This window comes from Mustelus asterias, chromosome 10 (genome assembly GCF_964213995.1).
Source record: "Mustelus asterias chromosome 10, sMusAst1.hap1.1, whole genome shotgun sequence".
Taxonomy (NCBI): domain Eukaryota; kingdom Metazoa; phylum Chordata; class Chondrichthyes; order Carcharhiniformes; family Triakidae; genus Mustelus; species Mustelus asterias.
Genome location: NC_135810.1, coordinates 108,790,914 through 108,803,534, shown reverse-complemented (window position 1 = coordinate 108,803,534; position 12,621 = coordinate 108,790,914). Strand labels below are relative to the sequence as shown.

The 12,621-nt window shown below is 45.2% G+C and overlaps 1 protein-coding gene across 1 annotated transcript in view; it reads right to left on the bottom strand.

The window, feature by feature from the left end:
• Positions 1 to 12,621, bottom strand: part of gabra5 (gamma-aminobutyric acid type A receptor subunit alpha5) — a 137,513-nt gene that overhangs the window by 18,528 nt on the left and 106,364 nt on the right. The window contains exon 7 of the mRNA XM_078221468.1: positions 4,236 to 4,388. Within this exon, the coding sequence (XP_078077594.1) occupies positions 4,236 to 4,388 (153 nt within the window). The remainder of the gene's footprint in view (positions 1 to 4,235; positions 4,389 to 12,621) is intronic.

Sequence of the window (12,621 nt, the reverse complement as noted above, 5' to 3'; positions counted from 1 at the left end):
AGGGAATTTGTTGAAGGGACACCGGCCTCTGAGGGGTCGTTTCATGCACATTTGGACAGGTACCGGCAGCATAATCATGGTTACAATGATATAAAATAGAGTGAGCAAAATGTTAAAGGGCAAAGCACAGTGGCATGTAAATCCACCAGCAGCTTTTGCCAAGCTTGACAGGAGACGTGACAAGCAAGACGGACAGAACAGGGAGCCCAACATGCAGGCATGAGCCTGAAGTAAAATGAACATCCTTGCACCCAATTGCTGTTTGGTGGTTGTTAAAGCGTGGGTGGTACTGCATGAGATATTTCTGAGAAGAGTGATGTTCAGTCTTTCCATGGAGCCACCTCCAAAGGCAGCATTGCCTACTCTCGAGCGAAAACAAAGTTCAGTTCCAGATCACTACTGATCATTACCGTCAGTGCCTGACCCATCCCTATGCCACGTGATATCTGCAGGTGTCATTGCAGGGGTGACACAGCACTGAATCTGGTTTCACAGTGTACTCCGAAAGCTTGTGGCTTGTGCTACCAAATAAACGTGTTGGACTTTAACCTGGTGTTGTGAGACTTCTTACTGTGCTTATCCAGTCCAACGCCGGCATCTCCACTTCATAGTGTATTCGCAGGGTCTGGGTTACCAATCAATGACAATGGTTTCCAGTGATTGTTGCCAAACAGGTGTGCCAGGACAAATTGGTATTTCAACTGCCCCACTTTCCTGTGGGTGTGGGCAGTAGAGGAACAACAATCACAAACAAATTTGCAGCTAACTTGCTGCCTACGGCATGCTCAGCACCAGTTTAGAGCGGTTCGCACCTTAGATGGAGAAACCTAATTTTTTAGGACCCCATTACAATATTGATGTCATTAAAGACTAAGATTGGTGACCACTAGATCTACACATAGCAGAGGGATGAGAAATGACTAACAAGGAGATCACTGAAAGGTTCCCTATCTTGCTTCTCTTTTATCACAGTCTTAGACTGGAGTTTGCCTTGAGCAAGACAGCAATTCTCCAATTACCACATATTGTACCCATTGTAGTAAGAGTAGTAATCATAACCATTTCTTCTTCCACTCTGATTAGCTTCATCACTCTGCTTGGCTCAGCTCATCCATCTCCATCGTCTCCTGCTCACCCTAGCCAGGCTCTGCCATTTCAACAATAATCAATGCCCATGCTGACACTATAGTTAAGAAAGCCCACCAATGCCTCTACTTTCTCAGAAGACTAAGGAAATTTGGCATGTCAGATACGACTCTCACCAACTTTTACAGATGCACCATAGAAAGCATTCTTTCTGGTTGTATCACAACTTGGTATGGCTCCGGCTCTGCCCAAGACCGCAAGGAACTACAAAAGGTCATGAATGTAGCCCAATCCGTCACGCAAACCAGCCTCCCATCCATTGACTCTGTCTACACTTCTCACTGCCTCAGCAAAGCAGCCAGCATAATAAAGGACCTCATGCACCCCAGACATTCTCTCTTCCACCTTCTTCCTTCGGGAAAAAGATACAAAAGTCTGAAGTCACGTACCAACCGACTCAAGAACAGCTTCTTACCTGCTGCTGTCAGACTTTTGAATGGACTACCTTGTATTAAGTTGATCTTTCTCTACGCCCAGCTATGACTGTAACACTACATTCAGAACTCTCTCCTTTCCTTCCCTATGAACGGCATGCCTTGTCTGTATAGCGCGCAAGAAATAATACTTTTCACTGTATGTTAATACATGTGACAATAATAAATCAAATCAAATCAAAACGTCCTATGTGGCATTTGCAAGGTCTGGTGGCAGAGTGGGTAGTATCTCTGCCTCTGAGCCAGAAGCTCCTGGGTTTGAGTCACATCCCAGGACTTGGTGGCCAAGGAAGGTGCATTCACAAAGCAGCGAACAGACTGAGTGCCAAGCTGCAAAAGCCCTTCCAACACATGACAGCAAGAGTGGGAGAGACTCCTGGTCAGCCATGCTTGATGTGGAGTAGTGCCCCTCAAGCTAGAGGCCTCAGGCGACAGGCGAGCGACTTGCTCCAGGAAAACCTAGCTATGGAAATAGATGAAAGTCTGCTTTGTGCACCACGAGATGTGGGAAGAGAAACAACAAACAACTCTTTATGTATTTCACTCCAGAATACTCACTCGCAGGCAAATAAACTTCTTACCAGCCAGTTCCCATTGTGGATAGTTGCAATCAGAACCTGGCTATGACCAAAACATGGATTACAAGCAACAATACCTTACCTCAGTTGGAGTCGCCTCACTTGCTTTTAAAAGTGAAGTTTATTTATTAGTCACAAGTAAGGCTTACATTAACACTGCAATGAAGTTGCTGTGAAATTCCCCTAGTCGCCATACTCCGGCGCCTGTTCGGGTCAATCCACTTAACCAGCACGTCTTTCAGACGGTGGGAGGAAACTGGAGCACCTGGAGGAAATCCACGCAGACACGGGGAGAAGATGCAGACTCCACACAGACAGTGACCCAAGCTGGGAATCGAACCCAGGTCCCTGACACTGTGAGGCTGCAGTGCTAACCACTGTGACACCCCTGGTTGCATTTTCCATTAGTTCCACTTCTCAAATCTCTATAGTGGCAGCATGGCTTTAACAGTGAGTCACACCGTGGCTGCAGGCTCTACTCCTCTAACACCTTCTCCTCTTTTGAACAACTCACCCTGTTCTACACTTCCACCTCGCCTTAAAAATAATAATTATTTACTCCTCTCCGAGACCCATGCCTCGATTTTCCTGAGACACCGCCTCTCTCTCGTTCATTCTTCCATCTGCACCAAGTAACCTATCTTTAACATTTTAGGATGTTCTGTTCTGATGAAAGCTCATTGACCTGAAACGTTAATTCTGTTTCTCTCCACAAATGCTGCCTGGCCGATTGCACACTTCCAGATCATTTATTTTGTTTTCGTTTCAGATTTCCAGCAATTGCAGTATTGTGTTTTTCTAACTGTGGGCGGTATGGTGCACATGGTTGACTCACAACACCAGGGACCCATGTTCGATTCCAGCCTTGGGTGACTGCCTGCTGTGTGGAGTTTGCACGTTCTCCCCGTGTCTATGTTTGTTCCCTCTGGATGCTCTGGTTTCCTCCTACAGTCCAAAGATGTGCAGATTAGTTGGACTGACCGTGTGAAATTGCCCCTTAGTGTCCCAAGATGTGTAGGTTAGGGGCATTGGTATAGAATCATAGAATCCTTACAGTACAGAAAGAGGCCATTCAGCCCATTGAGTATGTACCGACCACAATCCCACCCAGGCCCTATTGCCGCAACCCCATACATTTACCCTGCTAATCCCCCTGACACTAGGGTCAATTTACCATGGCCAATCAACCTAACCCACACATCTTTGGAGTGTGGGAGGAAACCGGAGCACCCGGAGGAAACCCACGCAGACACGGGGAGAAAGTGCAAACTACACACAGACAGTGACCTGAGGCCAGAATTGAACCCGGTTCCCTGGCACTGTGAGGCAGTGGTGCTAACTGCTGTGCCACCGTGCCGCCCTTATGCACAGGGTTACGGGGATAGGATGGTGGCCTGGGTAAGGTGCGCTGTTGGAGAGTCAGTGTAGACTCGATGGGCTGAATTACCTCCTTCTGCACTGTAGGGATTCTATGATAACTCAGTATCCTTGGTAATTTCAATTTTTACATTGGTTCCCATTCCCCCTTCCTCAAGTTTCACCACCATCACCTTATTTAACATTCTATTGAGAGAAACGTAATAGAGAACACACACTAAGGTTGGAGGGAGACAGAATATTTGATACATATTCTCCTGAATCTAAACAAACCATCAGAGAAGGTGGTGAAAACTTCCTTTGCAAATTGTAAATGCATTGTTACACGGATAAAACATGGCTAAATGACAAATAGCCAACAGATGAAATCTCCTCTGCGGGTGGACTGAACTAAATGAAGGATCTTATCACATTATTGCCTTAAAACCATCTTGTTTGTCCTTAAACAAATAACATTACTACGTCTATGTCCTCAATACCCATTACCTCTCCTTATCAAACATCACTATAGCATGATCTGTCAAAGAGAAATGGAGGGTGCAGTGAAATTATTTTGCGAGTCTATCAGGTAGCTGGATAAAGCAGCCTGTTTGCTCCATCGCAGATGGGCAGAAGATTACAAATTGCAGCAGGCTTGAGTTCAGCGCATTTCCCGTCAACACTTTAAACTCAAATCGAAGGAAGATGTATTTAAACTTACCAAACACTGTTCTGGCAGGGACAGATTCTCGGTTCAACCAGAATGACATCTGGGATAAGATTACAGTCATAATGCAGGGGAGATAGGTTTGGATGACAAAATAACCAATTTTTCTCTTCAGATGGAAATGTGCTGTCATTATTACGTATTCACCTGTGAGGAACAAGGAAGAGAAGCAGGAGAAATAAATCATCAATGTAGGGTCGAGTCAATATTAAAAACTGGATTATTCCCAAATGCATTTGTCAAAGTACATCAGAACAGCAATTCACGTTATGCGTTAATTGAACCCATTCTCTCCATTGTGTTTTCTTTCCTGACCACTGATGACTATCAAAATTAATTCATCCGTATCATACGTACATGTCCTGCCATGGATTTCTGAATTGTACTTATTATTTGCTTGACTTATGAAATCAAGTGATTGAATTAACTATGGAGGAACACTAGATTAAACAATGTTCATTTTCCCAAGGCAAGAGATTATTACGCCAATTTCTGCAGAAATGTCCTCAGTTTGCAGTCCTGTGCATTTGTCTTTCTCTATATGGAGTGCAAGGAGTTTGAGATTAGCATGAAGCTGGCATGTCAGTAAGGTTCATGTGCGTTAGAATTTGCTTAGCATCTGGTTCCATTAGCATGGTCCCGGGGAGTGAGTGTAGACAGTTGTTTTCATTCCATAATCCTAAATTCCCCTTGGTGAAGAGAGATTCGCTCGGTGCCTATCTCAGGAGAACGCACTGCTGGCGCATCAGCTGGTCTGTATCACAATTACAGCAAGAAACTTGTCATCTTCAGTCAGACAGGTGAGATACCCCTGCTTGCCTACCCTCATCTTTAGCGGCTAGAGCAATAGGTAGCTGGGAAAACCACCACCTGGAGGTTGCCCTCCAAGTCACTCACCATCCTGACTTGGAAATATAGCGCCGCTCCTTCACTGTCGCTGGGTCAAAATCCTGGAATGCACTCCCTAACAGCACTAACACCTCAGGGACGACAGCGATTAAAGAAGACAGCTCACCCCCACCTTCTCAAGGAGAACTACAGATGAGTATCGATACCCACATCCCATAAATGAATAACAAAAGACATGCTTTGTAGTTTATAATGGTCATCCATACATTGGCGTAACAGTTGACATTTTTCCACAATAAGCAATATTTCAGAAAATTAAACACTTACTGGAATTCATAATTTTTTTCCCTTGCTCGCACGATTCAAAGTGTGGCCACTTTGGCATCTGTAGCAGCCGATACCTTTGCTCTATCTTTGCAATCCTGCAAAGACCCTTATTGCAAGTCAGTTTTGCCCCAATTTCCTCACGTGTTCTTAACCCACTTGCATTTTGATCCTGAATCAGGCTGCTGGGTCCATTTTGATTCAGATTGTTCAACATTTTGGCAACAGCTTCTCAATCCTGTTACAATTATAAGGTTTATATGTTGTTTTTGTTTGGGATAGTATCTTTACGTAGAATGATGGGGACCGGTTTTGAAGTCTGCCTGACATCAAGCCTGAGTTCTTTTTAATTGTCAGAGATTAAACGTGATTCACTATTTTATTGAGAAGACACACTTGGAGGCAATTATATCAGCTTGTGTGCAAATAGTGAATAGAATGAGAGTCCCCAACATCTCTGAAAAAAAAGTATTAAAATTATCAGGTTATGAACAGCTGGTCTTTAAAACAGCCCATTTACTTCTAAGAGAGAGAATTGGGGTCTCAAGGATAGTCTGCCAGCATTTTTACCTGGATACAAGGCCCACATGATTCATGTTGCATGGAGATGGGTTTTGAGAGGGGAAAGCTTTTAATATATCCCTGAAAACTCTCAGACACCATTTATACAGGAAATGGCAGAACCTTAAGAGTATTGATAGGCAAAGGAATCTGGGTGTACAGATACACAGGTCACTGAAAGTGGCAATGCAGATGGAGAAGGTAGTCAAGAAGGCATACGGCATGCTTGCCTTCATAGGCCGGAGAATTGAGTTTAAAAATTGACAAGTCATGTTGCAGCTTTGTAGAACCTTAGTTCAGCCGCACTTGGAATATTGTGTTCAATTCTGGTCGCCACACTACCAGAAGGATGTGGAGGCTTTAGAGAGAGTACAGAAAAGGTTTATCAGGATGTTGCCTGGTATGGAGGGCATTAGCTATGAGGAGAGGTTGGAGAAACTTGGTTTGTTCTCACTGGAGCGACGGAGGTTGAGGGGAGACCAAATAGAAGTCTACAAGATTATGAGAGGCATGGACAGAGTGGATAGTCAGAAGCTTTTTCCCAGGATGGAAGAGTCAATTACTAGAGGGCATAGGTTTAAGGTGCGAGGGACAAGGTTAAAAGGAGATATACAAGGCAGATTTTTTTTACACAGAGAGTAGTGAGTGCCTGGAACTCGTTGCCAGGGGAGGTAGTGGAAGCGGATACGGTAGTGACTTTTAAGGGACATCTTGACAAGTACATGAATGAGATGGGAATAGAGGGATATGGTCCCCGGAAGGGTAGGAGGTTTTAGTTCAGTCGGGCAGCATGGTCGGTGCAGGCTTGGAGGGCCAAAGGGCCTGTTCCTGTGCTGTAATTTTCTTTATTCTTTGACACAGTGTCAGTCTGGTAGTATCCAAGAGAGGGAGAACAGTTATCGGCAGCTGCATTTCACTGTGCAGGAATACAGGTGTGAGCTTGTTGTTGGATTGGGAAGTCCAAATTTGTGCAGTGTTTGAACGAACCTGGAAAGTACAACTAGCTTGCACCAGAAAAAGAATCTCATGGGGAAACCCTCACTTTGAAGGACAGTTCTGAGATTAAAAGTTAGCTGGGCTGAGAAAGGAAATGAACAGAAGTGCATCACTGGGAGTCACCAATTACCTTGCATTGCTTCCAGGGAACCTTAGTGTCTACTTAGAGGACGCATATATGTGAATTGTTATTCAGTTATGAAAAGTAAAAAAGGGAAAAGTTCAATTCTGTATTTAAAGCATCAGTTGCTTACAAAAATAAAGGGTGCAATTTTCCCAGAAATCGGGAAAGGCCAATGTTGGGCAAGAAAGGCGGCGTTGAAGCCGCAGACAGCAATGTTGGCTTTCTCCACTGTATAGTGCGGGACTTTGAAATCCAGGGGCAGGTCCCACATTGTATCATTTGTGGACCATACTCTGATTCACCTGCCCCACTAGCTACTTAGCCACTCGAGGATCGAGGCACCATTCTTAAAGGCCACCCTAGTGCAGAGAGAGAGAAAGGAATTCCTGGAATAGCCCCCCCCCGCCCTCAAGTCCGTGCCAAGGTAGTGCTGGGGGAAGGGGACAGGTGCGGATGATCAGGTGAAGGGGCCTAATAATGTGTCAATGTATTCAAATGATATTTCCAATGTCAAACATTGGGCAATGCACTCCATCAAAAGTAAAGTAAATTATATTTATTGTCACAAGTAAGGCTTACATTAACACTACAAATGAAGTTACTGTGAAATCCCCCTAGTCGCCACAGTCCGGCACCTGCTCGGGTCAATGCACCTAACCAGCACATCTTTCAGAATGGGGGAGGCAACTGGAGTACCCGGACAAAACCCACGCAGACATGGGGAGAGTGTTCAAACTCCGCACAGACAGTGACCCAAGACAGGAATCAAACCTGTGTCCCTGGTGCTGTGAAGCAGCAATGCTAACCACTGCGCCACCATGCCGCCCCACTGAATGGAGGTGAAGGTGGGAGGTGAGAGGGGGGAATCGCATCACACACTTACAATGATGCAAAAGATGACTTTGCAGTTCTCACAATATTTTACGCTCCTGTCATCAAACAACACCTGATGCAATCAGGAGCAGACAATCACGGCCATTGTGTTTACTCAATAGTGCTTTTAGTCTTGTGTTACAGTAAAGTCTTAAAATGTGAAATCTTGTCCTGTTATCCTTTCAGCCATTAACAGGAAGTTTGAATTTCTTTTTTTTGAAAGAAAAGCTGTCAGTCACTACAAAATTTATAACAGTTTATAATGTCCTCTTCCCTGTGAATTAGTTCTATTGTTGAAACATGATGTTCAACTTACCAGAGCTTTAGCAAGGTCAGGCATCAATTCTCCCCTGTTTGTTTCCAATGGAGGAACAAACACTGGTTGGGGGAGGGGAGAGGAGGGGCGATGGTTAGGGTTACTGTGGGTCAGATTTGTCAGCTTTGGTTGGTAACAAAGATATCTTGTATTAACAACATGATATTAACTCATCATCTGGAATATATTAAAAAATGTAATGGGATGGCACTGCTGCCTCACAGCATCAGGGATCCAAGTTCAATTCAGGCCTCAGGTCACTGTCTGTGTGGAGTTTGCACTTTCTCCCCGTGTATACGTGGGTTGCCTCCGGGTGCTCCGGTTTCCTCTGACAGTCCAAAGATGATGTGGAGATGCCAGCGTTGGACTGGGGTAAACACAGTAAGAAGTTTAACAACACCAGGTTAAAGTCCAACAGGTTTATTTGGTAGCAAAAGCCACACAAGCTTTCGGAGCTCCAAGCCCCTTCTTCACCTGAAACCTGTTGGACTTTAACCTGGTGTTGTTAAACTTCTTACAGTCCAAAGATGTGCAGGTTAGGTTGATTGGCTGTGCTAAATTGCCCCTAATGTCAGGGGGATTAGCATGTCAAATGTACGGGGTTACAGGAATAGGTCCTGGGTGGGATTGTGGTCAGTACAGACTCGATAGGCCGAATGGCTTCCTTCTGTACTGTAGGGATTCTATGATGCTATGAAATATTTGTATTTCAGCCATTGAGCAGTAACAACATGCAATTACGACATATCTAACTGCCCAAAAAGACTAAACAGCCTTAAGTAGGGTCGGTGCAGACTCGATGGGCTGAATAGCCCCCTTCTGCACTGTAGAAATTCCATGGATTCTTATTCCTAGGAGCAGTTCCTGGCCTCAGAGTGACAATATTTGACCTCAAAGCTAAAGAGTGGGAAATTATGCCAAGATTCTCACTTCTGATTGCTTTCCAAGGACCCCCACTGGAAATATACCCGAGGGGTGAGGACACTACTTGACATTGGTTTAAAAATTATAAATAGTTTGGAAACAGTTAATGTGTGCTGTGCAGAGTATACAGGAGGCAAAAGTAATGCGTCCAATCTCAATTTCAATGGCGCACTGAACTTTCCATCAGTAAAAAGTGTTAGCAGTCACACACTGCTAAAATTGGTAACACTTGGCTCTGCCGATTTCTATATCCTGGTCGCCCTTCCCTCCAATGTTGTCTAATGAGCCATCTCACTGCTTCGAATCACTTTCGAATTCAGTTCACTTATCGTTGCAAATTGGTTAGCCTAGTTTCTTGTCCGGTCAAGCAAGCAGCGCTTTAAGAATTAATTGCGAGATTCATTTCAAGGGGATTCGAGATGCTATGGGATTTCGGGATGATGCACTACTTGGGAGCTCGCCAAAGGGCGGGTTTTAAACAGGGGCGCGTCCCCAACTCTAGAATAGCAATCCTCGTTGACACCTGGACAGAGTAGCAGAATCTAAAATTGCAACGTGAGTGTGATTTATCACACTGCAATGTGTATCAGATATACGGTGAACGTTGCTGTACACCAGCGATGTCACCAGTCAGCTAAGTCTGTGCACCAGAACAGATTTTCAGGAGGGCTTTTTACTGCAAGCCCAGTAGCTGATTTTGGTTTTTTTAAAAAAAGTGGGTCATGCATAACGCGAGCAGTAAGTACTTTGGTTTGCGCTCGTGTCCGTCTACCTAACTCCTGATCTGTGTCCAATAAAAAGCTCAGGAACTCTTAAGAGACGCCACTGATGGCTGCAGCTCTGCTCGGAAAGCCGATTTTTGTTTCCCCCACTAATCCCTTGCAGCAATCTGCAACCAGCAGTGTATGTGCCATCAACTCTGCACAGCTTCCCTTGTCCACCCGGCTATGGCCACATCTCGCCCGGCCTTCAGGAGGAAGCCTTTCCCACCGCCAACTTGTTGTGGATTTATTCCTTTTTAGAACCAGCGTTGGACCCAAGTTCAGAAATGCAATTGCAACGCCTTCTGATAATCCCTGGGTCCAGCCAGATCAGCAGACCCGGGCACCCTTGAAGGACCAGAGTTGTGAAATGAAGATGTGTGCAACATCTGGACTGGTTTGGGATTGTGGCCTTTGGCTGGATCGTCCTTTTTGAAATTGTCACTGCTTTGGAAGGAAGGAGGGGGAGGGTGAATAGAAAGAAAACACCTGAGCAGGATAATGTTAGAAACACTGGGTCTCCTTTGCATCTTGTTAAAAGTCAACGGGGAAGTACCATTCGTGGCAGAGAACAACGCGGTGATGGTTGTGAATTGGTGAGTTCCACTCTTTAAGTACTGTCGGCGTCTACTTGGCTCTGTAGCTTTAGTTTCGTAACTCCGCTGGGGGCGGATTGCCATGGATGTTTAAGCAGCGCTGGGGCAACAGATAAGAATCGTAGAACCAGGCTGGCGAAACTCTGGAATGTGCATGGCTAGAGAATGCTGGACTTGTGTACCAGAACCTGGTCAGACTGGAGTGTTGGCCACGTTTCCAGGTGCCACGTTTTAGGAGGGGTCCCCGAGGCATTGGAGAGAATGCAAAGGAGGTTTAGGAAAATGGTTTCGGAGACGAGAAACTTCAATTTATAGAATCTTGAATCGCTACAATGCAGAAGGAGGCTATTCAGCCCACCGAGCCTGTACCAACAAGGGTGCAGGCTTGATGGGCTGAATGGCCTCCAGGGCGGAAGAGTCAATTACTAGGCGGCATAGGATTAAGGTATGAGGGGCTTGGTTTAAAGAAGATGTAGGAGGCAAGTTCTTTTACACAAGGTGGTGGGTGCCTGGAACTCCCTGCCGGGGGAAGTAGTGGAAGCAGAAACGATAGTGACTTCTAAGGAGTGTCTTGACAAATACATGAAAAGGATGGGAATAGAGGGATATTGTCCCCAGAAGGGCAGGGGATTTTAGTTCAGTCAGGCAACATGGTTGGTGCAGGCTTGGAGGGCTGAAGGGCCTGTTCCTGTGCTGTAATTTTCTCGGTTCTTTAATCCCACCCAGGCCCTATTCCCATAACCCCACATTTATCCTGCTAGTCCCCCTGACAAAGGGGCATTTTAGCATAGCTAATCCACCTAAGCCGCACATCTTTGGACTGTGGGAGGAAATTGGAGGAGATCCATGTAGACACTGGGAGAACGTGCACACTCTGCACAGACACTTGTGAAGTCAGGTTGGAGAGGTTGGGGCTATTTTACTTGGAGAAAAGGCTGAGGGGAGATTTGAGGTGTTCAAAATTGCCAGCAGCCTGGACAGCGTAAAAACTGTTCCCAATTTGGGGGAGGGGGTGGATTAAGAACCAGAGGGCACAGATTTCAACTAATTGGCAAAAGAAACAAAACCTATTTGAGAAAACAAACTTTTTCCACACAGCGAGTGAGTTAGGGTCTGGAATACTCTGCTGGGGAATGTGGGAGAGGTAGGTTCAGTCGAGGCATTCAATGAGTATTCCAAAAGAAACAATCTGAAGTTATGGGGGGGAGGCAGGAGAATGACAACAGAGGTGGAATTTTCCTGCCCTGGGAATCGCAGGGGGTGGACCATGCAAAGGTCTGTTGACCCCAGGCAGAGTTTTCCAGTCTTGGGGAGAGAATGGCCAGAGAATTTCACCCCAGGTAAACTGTCCAAAGGATAGTGCAGCCAGGGTAGAAATGAGGAAAGGGAGGAAAGATTGGATAGGCTGGCATTCTTCTCGGGAGGGGGTACTGGAGAGATTTGATTGAGATGTACAAAATTGTGAGGGGTCTGGATAGAGCGGGGAGAGGTCAGTGACTCGGCGGAGAGGCATAGATTTAAAATAATTGACAGAAAGTTTAGAGGGGAGATGAGGAACTCACTACCCAAAAGGTAAAAGCTTCAACTCATTTAAAAATGTGTCTGGATGCGCACCTGAAGTGTTGTAACCTGCAGGGTTATGGACTAAATGATGGGAAGTGGGGTTAGGCTGGGTGGTGCATTTTTCAGTTGGTGCAGGCTTGATGGGCCAAGTGGCCTCTTTCTGTGCTGTAAACTTCCTATGATTCTATGATTGGATGAATGGTCTTCTGCCCTGTAAAAATTCTATCAAAATCATAACCAGATATCTTCAGTCAATGTCAATTAGTTGTCCTACGATTAAAATAAAGCTTTCTGAATGGGGTATCCTCACAACATTGGTGACATTGTTTCTATGACATTGCATTTCAGGAGAGTCTGGCTTCCCAGAGAACCTTGAAATTAATCTCGGCAAGATGTAGAAATATTTTCCGTTCCTTAATACAAGAATTGTTTCAATGACGCACATTAATCAAATACAATAACCCTATTCTATCAGATTTGTGAGAATGTTTTC